At 44.4% G+C, this 23,417-nt stretch overlaps 2 protein-coding genes across 3 annotated transcripts; one reads left to right on the top strand and one right to left on the bottom strand.

The window, feature by feature from the left end:
* Positions 1 to 279: 279 nt before the first annotated feature.
* On the bottom strand, positions 280 to 21,296 carry NFS1 (NFS1 cysteine desulfurase). Of its 2 annotated transcripts, XM_045805847.2 has the most exons (13): positions 21,162 to 21,296; positions 20,432 to 20,541; positions 19,604 to 19,720; positions 17,978 to 18,061; positions 12,420 to 12,572; positions 9,202 to 9,295; positions 8,397 to 8,531; positions 5,324 to 5,481; positions 4,794 to 4,899; positions 4,633 to 4,714; positions 3,882 to 3,965; positions 3,177 to 3,266; positions 280 to 967 (listed from the first exon to the last, which is right to left on the bottom strand). In XM_045805847.2, the coding sequence occupies exons 1-13, from the start codon at positions 21,256 to 21,258 to the stop codon at positions 904 to 906; spliced, it is 1,374 nt and encodes a 457-aa protein (XP_045661803.1). In that variant the 5' UTR covers positions 21,259 to 21,296; the 3' UTR covers positions 280 to 903. The 2 variants fall into 2 exon arrangements, with proteins under 2 accessions (XP_045661803.1, XP_045661809.1); XM_045805853.2 differs by lacking the exon at positions 17,978 to 18,061.
* On the top strand, positions 21,290 to 22,977 carry ROMO1 (reactive oxygen species modulator 1). Its single transcript, XM_045805860.2, has 3 exons — positions 21,290 to 21,421; positions 21,610 to 21,740; positions 22,786 to 22,977. Exons 2-3 carry the CDS (start codon positions 21,610 to 21,612, stop codon positions 22,892 to 22,894), a joined length of 240 nt encoding a protein of 79 aa, XP_045661816.1. The 5' UTR covers positions 21,290 to 21,421; the 3' UTR covers positions 22,895 to 22,977.
* Positions 22,978 to 23,417: the final 440 nt, after the last annotated feature.

The raw sequence follows: 23,417 nt of genomic DNA, 5'->3' as shown, positions 1-23,417 counted from the left end.
ACAGTCAGACCCACAAATGGAAAAACTACTCTGGCTATATTAGCCTATTGGTTTCTCAAACACATTATGCTTCTTTTAACCTCAGGTCCTTTATTCTTCCAGCTCCTTTTCATTTCTCATTCATCTCTGGTTTTTTCCATGGCTGGAAATCACATTTTTGCTTATGTAACACTTCCTTAAAAAGTCATCTATGGGAATCAAGTGGAGTGGTAGTTTGCTCCTGATTCCCAAGCACAGGTTGGAATTTTCTCTGAGACTTTCATAAAGTCACAAATTAAATAGAGGAAGGTGATTTTATTTCTCTAATCTGAAAATTAACAATTTTTAAAAAGAAACATAAATTATTAGAGTAGTGGGTGGAGTCATATAGATATTTCTAGCTCCATTAGGTCAAAAAAAAAAAATGAAGGGGGACAAGAACAGGAGACAAGCCTTCTAAGAAACTTGCTCTCAGTCTATAATCAACATGAAGAGGTGGGCTTTGGAGCCAAAGAAGAAATTAAATAGTAGTTGATTACGCTTGTTCCTGAAGGAATCAGTCTTGCTGAGCAGTAGTAAGCAACAATTAAAATGTCCACATAGAGCACTGAGGTCTCTGAACAAAGAACCTTCTTCCAGTTTCTCTGGCTCTCCCCACCAAGAACATCCATTCACCATAAGACCAGAGAAGGACTCCTGGAGAGAAATGGTGAGTGATCCCCACCAAAGGAGCTGAGGCTCAGGAAAGATAATTTTCTTGTGTTTCTATCTTGGGCTGATGGTGGGCTGATGCTGAAGTCAACTGGGCTACACCAATTCTGGTTTGAACATGAAACACCCACTGGGTATAACAAGGTACCCAGATGTGCATGGGTTGGTGAGACAGGAGAAGCCAGGTCGGCACAAAGTCAGAGGCCCACTCTTCTAGTGTTGGGTCCACTTGATGCTCTTGAGGTCAATGCCATCCTGCACCATCTCCCAGAGAGGGCTGCCAAAGAAAAGAGACATTGGGTGAGTAAGGGCTTAGATAGGAAACAACAGACATTGGTCTCTGACCCCTGAGCCCTGAATTATCTCCATTCGTTCTTGTCTCTCCACTTTCTTGCCCTGACAGACCCAACATAGTGGTTAGCAAGTCTTTCCCAGCTCTCTCTCTCTTTTTTTCTTTTTAAGATTTTTATTTATTTGAGAGAGAGAGAATGCACGAGCAGGGGAGATGGGGAAAGGGAGAAGCAGACTTCCCGCTGAGCAGGGAGCCCTATGTGGGACTCGACCCCAGGACCCTGGCATAGTGACCTAAGTTGAAGGCAGACGCTTAAGTGGCTTCAACTGAAGCCACTCAGGCACCCTCCCTGACCTCTTTAAATCCTTGTCAGCTCTAGCCTCTCCATAGCTGCCAACAAATAATAACTGAGTACCCCAGGCTCAGCACCAGTGGGGCCAAGCCAGTGGCATCAGGTTGTGGTCACATTCAAGAAGCTCTCAAACCATTCATGAGAGACTATGGGCACAGTTTCCCTGGTGGAACCAAGACCCTTGAAACCTGTGTAAGCAGCAAGTTTCAGCCTCTCTACTCATCCCCATCACACATGGACCACTTTTCAACACTTCTTTCCGGGTTTTGCTCTACCTCTCAGGTCTAGAGCTTAGCCCTAAATTACCTAGATATGCAGCACTCTTAACCAATTCCTACCAGCCTCATCTCCCCAGAGTTGGCATTCTTGGTTCCAATTCAAAGCATCTTTTGGATATTAGACCTGAGTATCCCATCTGACACAAGAACTGCTGCTGATAAATCTATTAAGTTCTGATTCCCTTCATCTTGAATGCCTTAGATAATATTCCCAGACCACATATTACTTCAAGGTATTATGACTGTGGAATTTTGGTTTGGATTTCCCCAGTTAATTTTCTTCTACCCAGTTTTATTCTGTTCTTGGCTAATCCCTCTCCTTATGCCATGCATTCAGAGCCTGCCTTTCTATGTATGACATTTTCCATGGCTCCTTAAAGTTAGCCATCTCCTTTCTGTCCTTTCTCTTTAGAGGTCACTTATTGTCATAGACTCACATTATAAAGCTTTAGCTGAGAGATAATGAGACCAGGCTGAATTCAGTTTGTAAAGGCCAGAAGAAATAGGGTGAAGATGCTGAAGCCACAGATAAGAAAAATAAGGCTTTGCAGCATGGTCAGTAGAAATGCCCTTTGAGTGTGCCAGATAGTACCAAAAAGCCAAGCCAACGAGGAATCTTGAGCCTAAGAAAACTAAGCAAGCTGTAGATATTTAAGCAATACAACTAGACCCTGAGAAGGAAAATCAGAGCCCAGAAAGGCCTAGGAAAGTTCATAAAGGGAAGAAGGGCATATATCCAAACTTCCTCACTCTCAATAACTAGACCAAGAGAATCCTGAAAATTGAATTTAACCAGGATGGAGCCAGACTCTGAAAAAATCCAGAGGCCTCAATGTCCCCAGGAAGAAGTGGAGCTCTATGGCTACTAAGGGAGGCCCTGGTGGCAGCTGGCTGATAAAGCATCTCTTGACCTTGCTTATGAAGCAACTTTACAAAGAACACAGGAATAATAGTTCTTAAACTTTTGAGAATTTGATGAAAACTATGAACTTTCTTTCAAAGAAAATGCAAAACAACACAATATTTAGCATACAATTTCAGGGCTATCATGTACCTCCTGAAGTCTAGCCACAGAACCCAAATTAAGTATCCGTATCTTAAAAGGAGGTTTTCTCTACTTAGTATACAAATCACTAATTTTGTACTGATATTAATACTATGATAATGAAAAACATCTGAATTTATGTAGTTCTTTAGTTTTTAAAAACACTTTGTCCTATTCTGAAAACAAGTAGCCAAGGAGATCCACTATCTGGCTTTGTGGAACTTTTTTTTATTTTTTTATTTTATTTTATTTTTATTTATTTGTTTATTTGTTTGTTTATTTATTTTTAAAGTAAGCTCCATGCCGAATGGGGGGCTTGAGCTCACAACCCCGAGATCAAGAATCACATGCTCTACCGACTAAACCAGCCAGGGGCCCCAACTTTGTAGAACTTCTAAATCCTAAAATCTGAGTTTTCTCGAAAGGCTAGTTTCTGGCAGCGTGAACACATAGCCTGTGGACAAGAGAGGAGCCAGCACTACAATTTCTTCCAAAGGCTCTCTGGTGCATAGTGCATACCTCATTTCTCGAAGACGCTTCACATGGTGAATGCACTTCTCCACTGTGTAATCCACTTCCTCCTCTGTAGTGAAACGGCCAATGCCAAACCTGAAAAAAGGCACAAGAGAAGAGCTCCACATCTGAACTCTGGCACCAGGGTAAATTCATTCAGCAAATACTCAATGAGTATCTATTCCACAAAAGACATGGAAAGAACATAACCAGAGTTTTTCAGAATGTGGGTCTGTGGATCACCCACATTACAGTCACCAGAGAAGTCTTCTATACCTCCTCCAGTTCTAGTGAATCAGAATCTCTGAGTGCGGGGGGCGCCTGGGTGGCACAGCAGTTAAGCATCTGCCTGAGGCTCAGGGCGTGATCCCGGCGTTCTGGAATCGAGCCCCGCATCAGGCTCCTCCGCTATGAGCCTGCTTCTTCCTCTCCCACTCCCCCTGCTTGTGTTCCCTCTCTCGCTGGCTGTCTCTCTCTCTGTTGAATAAATAAATAAAATCTTTAAAAAAAAAAAAAAAGAATCTCTGAGTGTGGGACTCAGAAATCTTCACAACTTCCCAAGTGATACTCACTGAAGTCTGAGAACCGCTGCTCTAGAAACTTTCAAGAAGAATCAAGGGATAAGGAAAACAAGTCTGAGGAGACTATAATAGGAGATGAATAATACAAAAGAGGATGCTTTTCATATAAGTTGCAGCTCAACTGACTGACCTGATAGAAGAGTGAGCTAAATCCTCATCAGTGCCAATTGCTCGAAGGACATAAGAGGGCTCCAGGGATGCAGAGGTGCAGGCACTGAGGAGAAAGACAAGGAGCCTTGCTCAGTTCATCATCAACATCTGCTTTTAACCACAAACCCCTGGTCTTGCTCCCATCCCAGGTCCCTGAAGTCATTACATAGAGATAAAAGAGACATTCTAATCTGGTAGAGCTAAAGGGCCTAATGCTGCCTGCATTTTCTGGAATGTGAACCTAGCTCCTCTGGCCCTTATGGAAGATATCCTCCTTAAGCAAGGACATTACCAAAGCATGACAGAACATGGTACCACATGAGCTGGTTCTGACAACCAGAAGCAGCAGAGAACCAAGTGCTCACTCCTCTATGATTGAACACACCATCAGTACCAGCCTAGATGGCAGCTAAACCCTTGGTGGCCTTTGGAGCATCCTTCAATTCTGGGGGTCTGCAACAGAACTGCTAGTATAACACTAGAACACATGCATGCATCTCCTGGGGCCACAAAAGGCACAAAATTCTACCCCAGGAAGCCCTCTTAAGGCGGCAAACTTCGGCCAGTGCCAAGCCAGCTAAATAACCAGCACTTACAAAATGACCTTTACACTTAGTCAAGAGCTCTTGTGCCTGTCATCTCCACACTAGGAAGCTTAATAATCTGTTACACCACTTAGAGGCCAGGCTAATGAGGCCTGTCATAGTTCCTGTCTATCCAGTCCAACTCACCTCCCTGAGGATAAGGCGACATCCTTGAGTGCCATCAGCAGACTCTCCCCTTCCACATATGCAAAGGAGAGGTTGATACAGCCTGGAGAGAGAATCACTATGAGAGGAGGTTCAAAGTCTCGGGCTCTTCCAGAATGGGGACAGAAAGGGCATGTCCACACCTGGATAATGGTGCTCAGGGTCCCCATTCATCACCACATCTGGAAGGCTCCTCATTATCTTCTGTGTCAGCCGTTCCGCTAACTTTGAGATCCGCTTATGGTCGTACTGAGGAGCAGGCAAGGAAGGACTAAGCATAGTGACCATTAACAGCTCAGAAACACACAAAATGAAGAGCCCTGTTCCTGTGCTCAGAAGTGACTGTGCATCAGACCCGCCTACCATCCTGTGTTATTCATGGAGACCACTGTATGCCCAGCACTGAGCACAGCACCCAGCATGCAAAGGTGTTCAGTAACTGGACACGTGGTTCCAATAAGCTAGAAATGAATGAGCCGATAACTACTGAAAGGACCTGGATTTTGGGGCCCATAACACCTCCCTCAGAACAAGATGCCAGGAGCACTGGGACAACGATGGGTTTCCTAAACCTCCTCTTCCGGCGGAGGTCTGACTCAGTTGTGCTGAGAAGCCTCTAATAGGAGACCCAGCACGGGGAAGAAGTTGAGGAAGGGAACTGCTCTCCCCATACCTCCATCTCTTGCTGTGCCACCTCACATGCGGCCCCCAGCCCCACCACCAAGGGTGTGGGCACTGTCCCAGACCGCATACCCCGCTCCTGCCCCCCTCCACTCTGCAGGGCCTCCACACGCACACGGGGCCGGCGGCGAATGTAGATGGCACCAACCCCTGGGAAACAAAGTTTGTTACGAAAGAGAAAAAAAGAAAAACGCAGATGAAACAAAATATCACTTTTGAAAGGGGTCAAAATATTCTTTCAACTTTTCCTTAAGCTTGAAACTTTTCAAAATAAAAAAATGGAGGAAAAGGAGAAACATCAGTAAAAGCATAATGTTTATAAAAATTATTCAACATCAGGAAGGTAAGTACTAGGAGTAATGGTTTAAAGTGGCTCCCTATGCATTTCTGAAATGACATCATGCAATGCATCATTATTCATAAGAGCAAAATACCAGAAACAACTCAGATATTCATCATCAGGGGAATGGGCAAATAAATTATGATACAGTCCACACAATGAAATACAAAGCTGGTGTATAAAAAAAAGAGGAAGCTCCTTCTGTATTGCCCCTGTAAAATCTCCAAGATACACCGCAAGAAAACTAGTGAAATCTGAATAATCTGTACTTTACTTTAAAAAAATACATTAGGTGAAAAAAGGAAGATGCAGAAAAATGAGTACACTATGCTATTTTTTGAATAAAAACAGATGGGGAGGAGGGGAAATATATTTGTGCTTGTAAAGGCATAGAATAATTCTAGAAAAATATTCAAAAAAGATCCTCCCCCAGAAGAGAACTACATTAATGGTAGAAAGAGGTGAGAGAATTTCTGGCCTTGTACTTTTTTGTAGCTTTCGAATTTGGAACTATGTAAATATACTACCTTGGCTAAACAGAATAAATTTTTTTTAAGATTTATTTATTCATTTGAGAGAGAGAGAGAGCAGAGGGAAGAGCGAGAGGGAGAAGCAGGCTCCCTGCTGAGCACAGAGCCCGATGTGGGGCTTGATCCCAGGACCCCGGGATCATGACCCGAGCCGAAGGCAGACGCTTAACCGACTGAGTCACCTCAGGCACCTCCAGAATATTTTTTTTAAAAAGGGGCGAGTGCCTGGATGGTTCAGTCAGTGGAACATGAAACTCTCAATCTCGGGTTTGTAAATTCGAGCCACACGTTGGGTGTAGAGAGTACATAAAAATAAAATCTTTAAAAAAAGCAAAACACAAAAAACAAAAACCTCTGAGGAAAAAACAGAGAAAGATCAGAGTGGAATTAAAAAATTAGCACAATCTCCCAAAGCGTACCAAAGCTTAAAAATGTATATAACTTAAGGGGCGCCTAGTGACTCAGTCGGATGAGTGTCTGACTCTTGGTTTCAGCTCGGGTCATGGTCTCAGGGTTGTGGGATTGAGCCCCATGTCAGGCTCTGTGCTCAGCAAGGAGTCAGCTGGAGATTATCTCCCTCTCCCTCTGTTCCTCCCCCTGCTTGTGCACTCTCTCTCGCTCACTCTTTCTTTCAAATAAATATAAATAAATAAATAAAATCTTTTTAAAAAAATGTATATAACTTAAGACTTGGCAAACCAACTTATAGGAATTTCATGGCAAAATATGAGCATGAATGTGCAAAGATATTCGCAAAGTAGTCACAGGTTTTAAACAGAGTGGCCACTCGGTAAAGCTCATCTTCTTCCACACAGAACAACTTCTTAGGCAGAGACTGTAGGCACTACCAAACCTGAGGCAGTACTCCCCAAATTTATTACAAAGGACCCCAATATTGAAATAATTTATGTAACAAACTATACTCAATTAAGACATATTTCATGTCCTCATCAAATTTAAGTATCCTCACTATGTGAATCTCTGCAGCTCCCAAGTTCAGAGAGCACATGCTCTGACCCCATGTCTGGATAGTGAAGGACACCATGTTATCTAAATCCACTGAGATCCTGATTTCAGAAAGCAGGAGTCTGGATAGTGAGAGATACCTACACACATTTAAATCCTGATCAGAAATTCTGCTCAATTGGATTTGTCAAAATATATATACCTACAATAAAAGCCAATAAAGCAATGTTTTAATTAAAGATAGAATGCTTATTGGGTTTTTTATAATAATAGCTCACAGAAACACTCTATAACCTCTGGAAGCCTTGAGAAGAAGCCATCTTACACGTTTCCAGTAGCTATCACAGCTTTTTCCTCAGGGTGTATACCCCAAGGACATACCCTGCTAACACAGAAAGTGTACCGGCATTACCAGCCCTCACAGGCCCTCACCCCAGGGACAGAGGAGTTTTATGGCTACCTTCATAAAATAGAAAACAAGATTGGAGTGAAAAGAATTCTAGCGAGGAAAAATTCCTGGGCCAACAGGACCATAGGGAACAGACAAGTATCCTTGAGAGACTAACCGGAACACATTAAATCTAGGCATAAAGACCAAGAGATGTAAAAGCCCAGGGGCGCCTGGGTGGCACAGCGGTTAAGCGTCTGCCTTCGGCTCAGGGCGTGATCCTGGAGTTTCGGGATCGAGCCCCACATCAGGCTCCTCCACTATGAGCCTGCTTCTTCCTCTCCCACTCCCCCTGCTTGTGTTCCCTCTCTTGCTGGCTGTCTCTCTGTCAAATAAATAAATAAAATCTTAAAAAAAAAAAAAAAAAGAGAGAGAGATGTAAAAGCCCAATCTTCCCCTAGGCTACAGAAAGACACAGGTAATGAAGGATTCAAAGAACATTGTTCTAAATATCACAGTGGGGCAGACAAGATAGCTGAACTTATCTAGCTAAATTTCATATGACAAAACCCTTTGTTCCTCAACCAAATAAACCTCTACTTGCTTTCTAAGGATTTTCTAAAGAGACCATGGAACAATGGACTGCTATATACAGTTAAGGGCAAGAGTCTACAAATAGGCAAGTGTTTTTGGTTATTGCTAAAGGACACCTGCATTCTGCAAACACTATGAATGTACAACATCCTCTGAGAACAATGGGAGTCTGAAATGAGTTCAAGGAACATCTGTCAAAGAGTTTACTGGGAGATCTGAGAGAAGGAACTCTAGGAGAAGCTGGTACCTTTGGGACCATAGATTTTATGACCACTGATGCTCATGAGATCAATTTTCATGTCATTGACGTCAAGTGGGATTTTTCCAACAGCCTGGGCTGCATCGGTATGGAAATATACCTTTCTGGAACTGCAAATCCGCCCTGAGGAAACAACAGAAGGGAAGAATCATACCACAATATTGGGAAGTCACCTGACAGTGACCCGACAATGTACCATGAGTTCTAAGGCAAAACTGCATCTGGCATTAGCCTCCAGCCATATAGTAAATAACTTCTCGCTCTCTCTCTTCCTCTCTCTTCCCCTCTCTCCCTCCCACTCTCTCTGTCATTCTCAGCTAGCTTCCTTGACTAGAAAAAGTAAGGGCACATACAAATCACCAAATCAAAACAACCCTGATAGGTGTAAAACTATTACCTCGTTAACGCAGGCCTTTCGATATATCAGATGACCTTTTATATCCTTCTTAATTTAAAGGAAGCAAAGATTAGCAGAACTATTTGCTAATGTGCCTTAGAAGTTACAGGGTGACTCTCCGGCTCCAAGTGAGCATAATAAAGAGATCTACTAAAGTGACAAAGGTGAAAGAGGAAGAGAAAAAGGGATGGTGTTTTGTTTTGGGCAGCAACTGCAGTTAAATGAAAATAACAGAAAGAACACTAGACCTGGATTCAAATACTGCTATGCCATACACAATAGGCCTTTGAACAAGGAACTGAAACTCCCTTTCCCTAGATCTCCCTCCCAGACCACTCCTTCTCCTCATATGGATCCCAGTGGTGGACAAGCATCAAGGCCACCCATGGTACTCACCTATTTCTGCAATGGGCTGCTTCACTCCAATCTCATTGTTCACAGTCATGACTGAGACCAGGCTGGTATCTGGCTGGATGGCAGCCTCTAGTTCCTAAGAGTATCAGGAGCAAGGAGACTATATAGTACCAACAAAGTCCTCCCTAACTCATAATGTAGGCAAGCTTAGTCTTGGAAAGGGGCCTTTCACCACCCACTTATCAGAATGGTTAAAATAAAAATAGTGACAACACAAAATGCTGGCAAGGGTTCAGAGAAACTGCATCATTCACACACTTGGTTATTACTACTAGCAGGAACGTAAAATGGCACAGCCACACTGGAAAATGGTTTAGCAGTTTTTGTCTCTTACTAAACTAAACATGAAATTACCATATGGCCGAGTAATTGCACTGTTGGGCATTTATCTCAGGGAAATGAAAACAGATTCACACAAAAAACCTATACATTAATGTTCACAGCAGCTTTTGTCATAACTGCCAAAACCTAGAAACAATCCAGAGGTCATTCAACAGGTGAATGGTTAAACTGCGGGACTTCCACCACATGGACTACAACTCAGCAATAGAAAGAACAAACTACTGAGACATGTAAACCTAAATGACTTGCCAAAGACTTATGCTAAGTGAAAAAAGCTAGTCCCAAAAGGTTACTCACCATAAACCAAAAGGTTTATGATTCCATTTATATTACATTGGTGAAATGACAAAATTAAAGAAATGGAGATCAAATTAGTGGTTTTAAAAGAACAACATGAAGCATCACTATGGTGATGAAACTAATTTGATGGTGGTGGTAGTTACACAAACCTACACATGATGAGTGAGTACAAGTAAAACTGGGGAAATGAGAACAAGACTGACTGTGTCAATATCAATACCCTGGTTGTGATATTGTACTATACTTTTGCAAGATATTATCATGGGAGAAGTGGGTAAAGGGTACATGAGATCTCTCTGTACTATTTCTCACAACCACATGTGAATCTACAATTATTTAAAAATTTAATAAAAAAAGAGAGAGAGAAGCTTTCCTACGTAAGGTTGTCAGAGTAAGCTGCAAACAACAAAGTAAGTAGCAAAAAACAAGGTTATTGGTGACAACACTGAGGTAGGGACCTCACTGGACTAAAACGTTTCTCTTAACAGAATTATTAATCAGCCTCCCTACATCTTACTTTCCCGGTCACTGGTCTGTTAGAGGGGCTCAATGTCATGTTTCTCTCAGCTTCTTGTTTGCATCTTTCATAGCATTTATCCCAATTTGTAACTACTTCATTTATATGTTTGTTTATATGTTAACTGTCCCCTTCACTAGAATGTATGCTCCCTGAAGGCAGGAACTAAGCTTGTCTTGTTCCTCCCGCTATTCCTAGAGCCAAGCACTATGGCATAAAAAATACTATTTATTATGGTGAAAGAAAAGCACATGGTAAGTATTATGAGAAATAAAAAGCCAGAAAATACATGCTCTTAGTAGTCAAGAGACTTAACTTAGTGGAGAGATAGACATAAACATACAACAGAGCACAGCAGTAAAAAGCCATTAAGGAATTTAGAGAAAAAAAGATATTAATAGGGGTGAGGGCAGTCAAAAAGATATCAGCAAAGAGCTGAACTTGAGCTAAGTGGTTAAAAGAGGGAAAGAATTAAGGAAAGTGCAAAGAAAAGGAGAAGACATCAAGGGTGAGGGGCTATGTGAGAACAGGCCCACAGCAGGATTGGTCACGGCCGATCAGGGAGATGTGAAGGCAGTGTGGCTGAACCGGAGGGTTTTATGAAGGGGCACAGTGATCAACAATACTGGGACACTAGGTGACAACTACCATGTCTATTCTGAGACCAGTATTACCCTGGTATCAAAACCAGACAAAGATATCACAAGAAAACTACAGATCAGGATCCCTGATGACTATAGACACAAAAATCCTTAACAAAACACTAGCAGACTGGGGCACCTGGGTGGCTCAGTCATTTCAATGTTTGCCTTCAGCTCAGGGCATGATCCCAGGACCCTGGGATCGAGTCCCACATCGGGCTCTCTGCTTCTCCTTCTCCCACCAGCTCTTGCTATCTCTCTCTTAAATAAATAAAATCTTTAAAAAACAAACAAACAAAACAAAACAGCACTAGCAAACCAAATCCAGCAACCTATCAATCAATGTATAACACCACTGTATACATGTAATAAACCACATGACTACCTCAATAAACACACAAAAATCAACTGATAAAACCAAAATGCATTCATGATAACCAAAAACAAAAAAGCAAAAAACAAAAACAGACTTGGAGGAGAACTTCTTCAATCTAATAAAGGACATTTATGCAAGAATGGCTATAAAAAATCCACAATTTAGGGGCGCCTAGGTGGCGCAGTCGTTAAGCGTCTGCCTTCGGCTCAGGGCGTGATCCCAGCGATCTGGGATCGAGCCCCACATCAGGCTCCTCTGCTGGGAGCCTGCTTCTTCCTCTCCCACTCCCCCTGCTTGTGTTCCCTCTCTCGCTGGATGTCTCTCTGTCAAATAAATAAATAAAATCTTAAAAAAAAAAAATCCATAATTTACATCATACTTAATGGGGAAAGCTTTTACCCAAGACCAGGAACAAAACGAGGGTGTCTGTTCTCACCACTTCTATTCAACTTTGTACTAGAAGTTCTTGCCAGGCAATTGGGCAAGGAAAAAAAAAAGGCATCCAGGTTGGAAACAAAGTAAAACTCTCTCTACTTGCAAATGACAGGGCTCCGTCTACAAACTGCATCTTAGGATTTGACTAGGGATGCTGGTATCCAAAACCTGGTTAATGAGATGAGTGAATTCACTACCCAAAATGTACATATAAGGATATGGGCCATAAAGGGAAACATTCTTCACAAAAACTACACCTCCTCTTAAGAGGGATGAGAAACATCAGTACAAGGGAGGAGGCCAGAGCTTTCCCATGGTGAGTGTTGAGTCCCTGGCATCCTGCACACACACCCAGTGGTCCTCAGACAAACCAGGAAGCACTGACAAAGCTGAGAACTCCTCCAGAGAAAAAGAAGATAGTACACACTCAAGGGGAACATATGCTCAGTTTCTCTCCCAGGCCTATTTCTCTAAGCTCGCCCTCACCATTAGATCCAGTCCTTCAAGCTCCAGCTGAGGCTGAAGACAGATTTACAGGCTGAAGCCAAGCTCCTCCTGCTTTGCCCCTCCTGACAGCAGCCACTCCTACCTTCAGGTCGATGATCCCACTCTTCTTCACCGGGAGGTATGTGACCTGAAAGCCCTCAGCTTCCAGTGAACGGCAGGAGTCCAAAACACATTTGTGCTCTGTCTGAGTGGTGATCAAGTGCTTCTTCCGTGACTTGTAGAACCTGGCCACCCCCTAGAAATTAGTGGTGGTGGAAGGAAGGAAGGTATACTCAGAGAAACAGAAAGGACTTCAATCCCACTTGAAAGAAAAAGCGGGAAAGAGGTGTATGCTCCACCATCATTTCTGTGACACCAACTGTGTATGTCTTACAATTCAACTGAATTCTGACACTAACTACCCTTAGTTAGTACAAATTCCACAGATTAAGGGGCTCAGTCCCACAAGACTAAGCCCACTTCAGATGTCAGCCACAAGGCCCAGGTGTCACAAGTTAGCCTCTAGTACTTTTGCCCAGCTGGCTACAAATTCAATAATTCAGCCAAATGATGCTCAGAACTCGCTGAAAGCACTACACTATTACAGTTCTGTTATAAAGGATAAAATTCAGGAACAGCCAAATGGAAGAGATGCATAGGGTGAGGCCTGAGGAAAGGATGGGCACAAAGTTTCCATGCCCTGTCTTTGTGAATCTAGGTATGCCACCTGCCCAGCACACCCGTGAGTTCACCAACCTGGAAGATCTTCTTAGCCTTACTGTCGAGTTTTTATGGGGATTTCATGACCAAGGTATGACCGATTAAATCACTGGCCACAGGACTGAGCTCAAGCTCCAGTTCCCCTCTCCTGCCCTGAGGGAAGTAGGGCTGAAAGTTCCAACCCTCTGATCACATGCTTTGTTCTTCTGGAGCAGCCAGCCAGTCCCTTGCAACTAAGAGTCCACCATGAGTCACTACATTACCATAAACTCAGGTATAGCCCAAAGAGATTTATTATGAAAAACAAAAGATATTTCTGTTATTCATGAAACCCAAGGATTTTTGAGGCTCTGTGCCAGGAATTTTTTTATATAAAAAAATATATTTTTTATGATACCACAGGTAGAAAACAGGGAACGTATCTATCCTTGCATCCTAGAAAATTACAGCCTCTCTCTTTATTTCCACTTACTAGTAAAACATGCAAATATGGCAACACTGATACCCAAAGCTGCCAGTGTAGAAGTGAAACTCATACACTCATTACTTGCTGATGGAAGTAATTATGCTATAATCTCTTCAGAAAATCATTTAGAAAGATGTCTTAAGGGGCACCTGGGTGGCACAGCGGTTAGGCGTCTGCCTTCGGCTCAGGGCGTGATCCCAGCGTTATGGGATCGAGCCCCACATCAGGCTCCTCCGCTATGAGCCTGCTTCTTCCTCTCCCACTCCCCCTGCTTGTGCTCCCTCTCTCGCTGGCTGTCTCTATCTCTGTCAAATAAATAAATAAAATCTTAAAAAAAAAAAAAAGCATCTGATTTTGGCTCAGATCATGATCTCAGGGTCCTGGGACAAGCCCCACGTGGGGCTCCCTGCTCAGTGGGGAGTTGGCTTCTCCCTCTACCTCTGCCCCTCCTCCCAGCTTGTGCTGTCTCTCTCTGTCTCAAATAAATAAATAAATAAAATCTTTTTAAAAAAATTTTAAAAAGAAAAAAAAGAAATAAAATGTGGTGGGGCACCTGGGTGGCTCAGTCAGTTAAGCCTCCAACTCTTGATCTCAGCTCAGGTCTCAATCTCAGGGTCATGAGTCAAGCCCCACGTGGGCCTCCACACCCAGTGTGGAGCCTACTTAAAAACAAACAAACAAACAAACAAACAAACAAACAAACAAAAACCACACAACCCAAATCCCCCCACAAGCTTATAACAGAGTACTACATTAAAAGCAGAATATAGGGGCGCCTGGATGGCTCAGTCAGTTAAGTGTCTAACTCTTGGTTTCAGCTCAGGTCATGATCTCAGGGTACTGGGATCCAACCCCTGATGGGCTCCACATTCTTAGTGTGGAATCTGCTGGAGATTCTTTCCCCTCACTCTCCCTCCCCCTCTGCTCCCTACCTGCTCACTCTCTCTCTCAAATAAATAAAATCTTTTAAAAAGCAGAATATAGGGGTACCTGGGTGGCTCAGATGGTTAAGCATCTGCCTTCAGCTCAGGTCACGATCTCCAGGTCCTGGGATCAAACCCTGCAGCAGGCTTCCTGCTCAGCAGGGAGTCTGCTTCTCTCCCTCTCTCTCCTTCTGCCCCTCCCCACTGATCATCCTCTCTAATAAATAAATAAAATCTTTAAATAAAAAAAAAAGAATATAGGGGCATCTGGGTGGCTCAATTGGTTAAGCTCGGGTCATGGTCCTGGGGTCCTGGGATCGAGCCCTGTGTAGGGCTCACTGTTCAGTGGGGAGTTTGTATCTCCCTCTCTCTCTGCCTCTGTCCTCCACTTGTGCTCGCTCGCTCTCTCTCAAGTAAATAAATATAATCTTTTTTTTTAAAGACTTCATTTTTTTATTTGACAGAGTGAGAGATAGAGAGAGAAAATGCATAAGCAAAGGGAGCAGCAGGCAGGCAGAGGGAGAGGGAGAAGCAGGACCCTGGGATCATGACCTGAGCCGAGTACTTAACCCACTGAGCCACCCAGGTGCCCCTAAATAAATAAAATCTTGGAAAATAAAAATAAAAAATACAAAAGCAGAATATAAAATGAATTAGGCCAAAATTATAACTACATAAAAACTGTACATTCTTGAGGATAAGGAACATAAAAAGGAAAACATTTAAAAGTTCCCCACCCCTGGGAAACCCATTCAGGACCCCTCTCACTGTAGAGAGCTTTTTTCCTTTCCTTTCTGTTCTCACTTTCACTTAATAAACTTTCATTTCACTTAAAAAAAAAAAGTTCCCTATCACTTTCTACTCTCTCCTATCTCAGTTACCCACAGTGTTGAATCCTGTAACAACAGATTTACCCATTCAAGAGACCAAGGGAAAAACTGTTACAACTATTCTTTTTTTTTTTTTTTTTTAAGATTTTATTTACTTATTTGACAGAGAGAGAGACAGCCAGTGAGAGAGGGAGCACAAGCAGGGGGAGTGGGAGAGGAAGAAGCAGGCTCCCAGCGGAGGAGCCTGATGCGGGGCTCGATCCCAGGGATCCAGGATCATGTCCTGAGCCAAAGGCAGATGCTTAACGACTGAGCCACCCAGGCGCCCCTGTTACAACTATTCTTGGTAATCCCTGCCTCTAGGTTTGGGGACAGTAGAGACTTTCAAAGTTTTAAAAATGCTCCCCATTCCAGAAATCATCCCCATTTTTTGAAGGGATCTCCACCCTGGTTCTGTGATTTCAGCATTCCAAAGGTAGGACACCTTCTGGCTAACAAAATCGGCTAACAGAATCAAGTAGAGTGCCGAAGACTCTGGAGCTCCTCCCAGGCCCCCTACACCCAGTCTAAACTCAGAAAAACAAATACTGGCAGCACAGTTGAGAGACAAAGGTGAGAGGGGGTGGAGACAGTTGAACCTAGAAAAGTACACACTTTCTCAGAGCCTTGGTATTTACACAAGTGGTCCTGGCAACCAGGCCCAGTCCAATGTGATTAAGGAGCATGAAACACCAGCATGACTACTGAGAGTGGAATTTTATTTTTGTTAGCACCAAAGACCCAAAGATAGAGTGACTGATCTCAGAATGGGTGATGAACGTAGAGGTTGCTTTTAGACAACAGGCTTGAGCAATGGAGACTTGATCAAGGTAAAAGGGCCCAGAGTGACTTCCTTGCTGAAAACAGACATCAGGAGACCCACCTCAAAATAACCACAGGCCCTAACTAAACAATGGACTACTTACAACCAGGCACAGTTGCCAAAAAAGGGAAAATTCCATCCATCCCCATACCTCCTCACCTTCCCCTTTAAAAAGTAGCCCCCACCCACTGCCTTCGTGCAGACCATCTCTCCTTTGCTGTCCTGCCCACCACTCCCCTACTGTGTATTCAATAAACTTCTACCTCCTTTGTTCTGCCTCAGGTGAATCCTTTCACCACCTGTGACACCAGCCTTGACCCAAATGGTTGACCCCACATTTTGGGGGCCCCCATCTGATCGGGAGAGACACCACAATGCAGTAAATACCTGCAGAAGCACAGCAACCAATACCTCAAAATGGGAACATCTAAAGAAACAGGAGGGGCACCTGGCTGGCTCAGTCGTAGAGCATGCAACTTTTGGTCTTGGGGTTATAAATTCAGGCCCTACATTGGGTGTAGAGATTACTTGAAAATATAAAATCCTGGGGTGCCTGGGTGGCTCAGTAGATTAAGCATCCGACTCTTTAAGATTTATTAATTTATTTTAGAGAGTGAGCGCGAGCACAAGCAAGTGCAGGGAGAGGCAGAGGGAAAAGGAGAGAAAGAATCCTCAGGCAGACTTCCCGCTGAGTGGGGAGCCCGACATGGGTTCAACTCGAGAACTCCGAGATCGTGACCTGAGCCAAAATCAAGAGTCAGCCACTTAACTGACTGAGCCACCCAGGCGTCCCTTGGTTAAGCATCCAACTCTTGATTTTGGCTCAGGTCATGATTTCAGAGTCATGAGGCTGAGCCCTGCGTCAGGTTTCACGCTGGGCATGGAACCTGCTTGAGTCTTTCTCTCCTCTTCCTCTGCCCTTCCTCACCAACCCCCACTCATGCATGCTCTCTCTCAAATAATAATAATTATTATTATTTATTTATTTAACAAATTAAAAATTTTTAAAAAGGGGTGCCTGGGTGGCACAGTCAGTTAAACATTGTACTCTTGGTTGGACTCTTGGTTTCTGCTCAGGTCATGATCTCCAAGTCATGGGATCGAGCCCCATGCTGGGCTCTGTGCTCAGCATGGAGTCTACTTGGGCCTTTCTCTCCCTCTGCCTCTCCCCACCTCTAAAATAAATAAATAAATCTTTTTTTTTTTTTTTAAATAAACCTTAAAAAAAGAGAGAGAGAGAAAGAAACAGGAAAAACTTGTTACAAATAGATCTCATCAGAAAGAATAGGGAAGGCTGAGAGGAGGGCAGCCCTAAAATCACGTATATAAGGGTGAAGGTGGTAACCAGAAGCAGAGAAGCAAGCCCAACTGCAAGTGGATTTTGGACTTCGCTGTGATTAGATCAAAAGGATGGTGAAAGGGCACCTAGCTGGCTCAGTCAGTAGAGCATGTGACTCTTGATCTTGGGGTTGTGAGTGGGAGACCCACATTGGATGGAGAAGTTACTTAAAAAAATAAAATCTTAAAAGAAAAAAAGGATGAGGAAAAGGGTTGAGTTACCATTATCCACTCCCTGAAGTAGCTGCCATCCAAAACACCAGTGGTTAATGGTTAAAGAGCCACATCCTTTCATGTCCAACTACCTCACTGAACTTAGTTCAACAGGAACGAAGATTTAAGATGGAGTAGATCACAGAGGGTTGAAGGAAGCTACAAATCAGAAAGAGCTATGTTTGCCTGTGTCTTTTTTCACAATAGGGTAGGAGAGGGTAGCTGGGAAATACATATATGAGCCCAAATGATGGAAGGACACCATCTCCCAAGTCAGGAAAGCCCAGATATGTCCTCTGGTTCTCTTACCTTAATTGCTATGTTGTTAGATTCAGTAGCGCCACTAGTGAAAATGATCTCACGAGGATCAGCCCCAATCAGAGATGCTACTTGCTGCAAATCAAGAAACAGAGATAAATAGCATCAGCTCCCCAGGCAGGAATGCCACTGCAGACATAGCTGGGACAGAGCTCTGGTTCAAGAAAAGCTCCACTGCATCCTATCAACTGCCCAAGAAGAAGCTCTGCACCCACCAGGGTCAGACAATGGGTAGATTCACTTCCATCCCAGATCTGAGGCTCTTTCCCTGTCTAATACAAAATAATAATAATAATAATAATAATAATAATAATATTTATTTTTAAAGATTTTATTTATTTTTCTTACAGATTTTATTTATTTAATTGAGAGAGTGAGAGAACACAAGCAGGGATAGGGGCAGAGGGAGAGGGAGAAGCAGTCTCCCCACTAAGTAGGACCCTGGGATCATGACCTAAGCAGAAGGCAGAGGCTTAACTGACAAAGCCACCCAGGCTCCCCAAAGATTTTATTTTTAAGTAATCTCTACACCCAGCACAGGGCTCAAACTCACAACCCTGAGATCAAGAGTCACATGCTCTACTGACTGAGCCCCAATGTTGGCTTTTTATGTATGTATGTATGTATGTATGTATGTATTTATTTATTTAAGATCTGTTTATTTATTTGAGAGAGTGCGTGCACACAAGCGAGTGGGTGAGAGTGGGGGGTGAGGGGGGAGGGTGGAGAAGCAGAGGAAGAGGGAGAGAGAATCTCAAGCAGACTCCCCACTGAGCATGGCTGAGTGTGGGGCCCAACATGGACCATCTCAGGACCCTGAGATTCTGACCAGAGTTGAAACCACGAATTGGATGTTCAACCGACTGAGCCACCCAGGTGCCCCACGATACTGGCTTTTTTTTTTTTTTTTTTTTTAAGATTTTATTTCTTTATTTGACAGAGAGAGAGACAGCCAGGGAGAGCGGGAACATAAGCAGGGGGAGTGGGAGAGGAAGAAGCAGGCTCCCAGAGGAGGAGCCTGATGCGGGGCTTGATCCCAGAACGCCAGGATCACGCCCTGAGCTGAAGGCAGACGCTTAACAACTTAGCCACCCAGGCACCCCAATACTGGCTTTTTAAAAAGGGGCGCCTGAGTGGCTCAGACAGTTAAGCAACTGAGTCTAGATCTCAGCTCAGGTCTTCATCTCAGGGTCATGAATTCAAGCCCCCCGTCAGGCTTCATGCTGGGTGTGGAACCTACTTAAAAATAATAATAATAAAATAAAAAGCACTTATTGAGCTCTTAGTATGTATAAGCATTGTGTTAATAAACACATCATCAGCAGTATCTCATTGAATCCACACAAAAACCCTAAGGAATAGGAACTAATAAAATCTCCATTTTCAATGTGTGGAAACTGAGGCTTAGAGAAATTAGATAACATTCCAAAGGTCATTTAGTTAGGAAATGTAAAAACTAATAAAATGCCTTCAGAGGGACTCCAAGACCTGCTCTCTAAATCTCTTCCTGAAAGAGCCCCAAACCACTTCCACCTCCACCCAGAGCTATCAACAAAATGCCTCCCACAGTCCACTGAACCTCTGACATCAGAACCTTCTAGGGACTTCTATACTAACCTGGCGAGCATGTTCCATGGCTGCCTCGCTCTCCCAGCCATAAGCATGTGTCCGGGAGTGTGGGTTCCCATAGTAGTTGACTAGGTAAGGGAGCATGGCATCAAGCACCCGAGGGTCCTGGGCACAACAGAACAGATCAGTCTCCTTGAATCCATAGATCACTCAGGCCCCACTCCAGCCCCTCAGACCTGCCCAACCTGCCTCAACACACTCCCAAACCTTCAGACACTGCCTAGATTGAGCCTCAAACATTCCTCCATCCCCTCAGTTACTAAACAAATACCAGCCTAATATACTCCCACTCTCAACCCACCTTAAATCATTCTACCAGATGATTATTCTACCATCTCCTCAGGTAATCTACAAACATTGCCTTGTCCTGACAGCCGTTTCCATTCCTGCCAGGAGATGTGATCTACAAGGGCCAGGAGACTACAAGAGTCCACATGTTGATGAAATCTTCCACTAATATTGAAGTGCTTATCATGTGCCAGGTTCTGTTTAAAGGGCTGCTTTATATCTTTTAATGCATTTAATACTTGCCTAAATTCACATAGTAAGTAGCAATCCAGCTAATTCCAGAGCCTATGCTTTTATTCCTACTATAGTGCCTATACTGAAGTGATTTGACCAAGGTCAATAGCTAGTAAGTAGTAGAGCCATTTCTAGTTTATTACAACTTAAATCTCCTGACTTCTGGCTCATAGCTTTTCCCACAACTTCGCAATGGCTCTCACTTCTGCAGGATCCAGTCATTTCTGTGCATTGTCATTTCTGCAATATAATTGTTATAAACAGCCTTGGGGAAAGCTGTCCCTCCATCCTTACCAGAGGAGTTGTAGCTTGCACATCCATATACAGAGGTCGCAGCACTGACTCCGCCTGTGGAGCAGTGGCTGTATCTGAGGGAACAGCAGACTGGGGAGCATGGTCTGCAACTGACAAAATAAAAAAAAAAATTTTTTTATAAGGTATGGAGTGGCCAAGCGTGAGAAAACCTATGTACACAAGGTATCCAAGACAGCAGAAGGTGAAAGCCGGACGGAGGGGAGATGAGCTGAAAGCATGCTGGGGTTGAAGCGCAATGGAAAAGAAAACAAAACATCAGAGAACTTAAGCAAACTGTAAAGGAAGGGAGAAAGACCATGATCTTGGAGGGGGATGTTGGGACAATATTCAAACTGCTTTTTGGGAGCGGGGAGGGATCTGAAAGGGCAAAGCCATTTACAAGGACTGAGGAGACAGAGTAAGATCTCCATCAAAGATTACTGGGTGGACGACCAGCATCTCTTAAAGTTGGCCAGGAGGGGTTTGAAGGTCGATCGAGCTTCCAAGGATCCGACGGCCTGTGGGGGAGGATCTGAAGGGCGACGCGGCGAAGTCAACCGGTCTGAGGGCGGGCCTGAGGAAGTTTGAGGGGTGCAGCCAGAATGCAGGGTCGGGGGTCTGGGTAACCGGCGAAAGAGGGAGGCTCTGTAATGTTCAGGTGCGTCGCCACGCGAAGGGGGAAGGTCCGCGCCTGCAGGGACGGTGGCGGCGAGCGGGACCCGGAGCGTACCGCGCAGGCGCAGCCCCCGAGTGGGCGCCTCGGACTTGGGCCCCGGAGCGACGGGCACAGCCGCGGCCGCCCGCCTCCAAGCGGTTCGCAGCAGCATGGTCCCGCAGGCAGAGCCCCCCGCCCGAAGCGGCGACAGTCCTCAGCTACGCGCTCCCGGAAGTTCTGCTCCGCGCCCCGGAAATAATTCCTCCGGCCACGGACGCGCTCCGCCTCGCGTTGAGTGTGAGACGTAGAGCTGAGCGACCGAAGCCGAGAACGAGGTGAGGTGGGGGGCACCGCGGCGCGGGGACCCGAACGCTAAGAGGGTGATGGAGTGGGGCTACGCGCTTATTTCCCTCCCTGGACTTGCCCGAACCCTTGGATCAGCTCCCCACCCCTCCTCCTCCCGGCCCTGCCCGACTGGGGGAGGCGGCTAGGCCCATACTCCCCTAACCTTCGAACCCCGCAGATGCCGGTGGCCGTGGGGCCCTACGGACAGTCGCAGCCGAGCTGTTTCGACCGCGTGAAGATGGGCTTTGTGATGGGCTGCGCAGTAGGCATGGCGGCCGGGGCGCTCTTCGGCACCTTTTCCTGTCTCAGGTGAGGGGCGCGGGTGGCGATCTTTGGGCGGGACTGCCGGACCTTCCTGTCCCGCGCCACTTGGCCGGCAGCCTGGATAGAGCCTACTTAGTTTCAATTCTCTCACTGTCCTTTAACGAGCGAGACTGATTTCCTACTCACCTTCAGTCTGGAAGGAAAGGTTGGAAGCCTCGGCGCTTGAGAATACGAGTTCTGACTCAAACTGAAAGTCAGAAAATCTACTTCTGTAACCTTAAGCACGCTGGAGTCTGGGTTTCCTTCAGTGTAGAAAGAGGTCAGTAACATCTGCCTCATAGAGTTTAAGGATCAAGTCAGAGCACACTTAGAACAGAATGTGGTATATATTAAGTGCTCAGTAAATGGTGGTTGCTTCCGTCGCTGCGGTTATTTTTATTTCCAGTTGCGCATAGTGGAACAAAGTTGAGCAATTTTACTGCACTGCAAACAGGATATAGATACGGAGCAGATAAACTCTACACCTACACCCTAGGTTTTCACATGTAGGAGAGATTATTGTTCTCATTTTCCTAGTGTAAGTTACCATTTACTGAGCACTTACTCAGTGTGAATCACTGTTCTAAATGCTGCATGTGTTCTCACAACAGTCCCGTGGTTATGACCCCCCATTTTACAGTTAGCACAGCCTGTAAATTGCAGAGCTGGGGCATGAACACAGATCTGACTCCACAATCATTGCTTTACCACCAGGAAACCATCAGATCTCTTTATTGGAGCGTATGCGCGCGCGTGTGTGGGTCTATCTATCCATCCCGGAGGCAAAAGCAAAACAAAAAACTAGTTTCTCTGCGTACATCAGTTGCCTCCCACAAACTGAAGGCAGATCATAGGATATTCATCAGAATACCCCTAGAGACCCTGACGCATCGTTTTCCTAATCATTACCCACCTCAGGTGGGAAGAGATAGTCTTGGCAGACTTCAAGAGTGCTTGATTTACTATGAAAACAAATTGGAAAAGGGCAGTTAATGCCGTTTCTTGTATTTTTGTTCCCAGTTGGCCCCATCTTCGTTTCCTCCTCTCTTAGGATCGGAATGCGGGGTCGGGAGCTGATGGGCGGCATCGGGAAAACCATGATGCAGAGTGGCGGCACATTTGGCACATTCATGGCCATCGGGATGGGCATCCGATGCTAATCAGGGCAGTGGTTGCCCAGTACAGCTACCCCTTCCCATCAGTCCCAGCTCATGTACTATAATAAAACAAAAGTCTTTGAGTAGTCGGAGTGTTAAAGGCATTTTTTTCTTCTTTCTGCCTATACCCAGCTTAGAGAAAGCTGCTGAGGTGGGCCAATGAGTAGGTTTGAGGTCTGTTTCTCAAATTCTCTGTTAATTCAAAATTTTCCATGCCTGGAACTTTTCATAGATTCTAATAAACTCTTGTTATTCAGCCCCATAAGGTTGATGCTGTTCTCACCATTTTGAAGGTGAAGAACTAAGTCTAGATTTCAAGGTTGCACTGCAAAAGGTAGTGTTAACCCAAGTCTGATTTCCAAAGATATGTTCATCCAGAACATGTCCTTCAGATTTTGTGCAGACTTAATCAGAAAAAGAACAAGTCATCCACTGGAAAAGAAATTCAGATTGACACAATGTAGTTTAATGGCATAAACCTCCCAATTTTCTAACCAGCCATCCGCAAAGATGTTAATTGTATAAA

The sequence above is a fragment of the Ursus americanus genome, chromosome 22 (genome assembly GCF_024610735.1).
Source record: "Ursus americanus isolate L20-20 chromosome 22, mUrsAme1.1.p, whole genome shotgun sequence".
NCBI lineage: Eukaryota > Metazoa > Chordata > Mammalia > Carnivora > Ursidae > Ursus > Ursus americanus.
The sequence above is the reverse complement of the archived record's forward strand: the minus strand, read 5'-3'. Positions and strand labels throughout refer to the sequence as shown.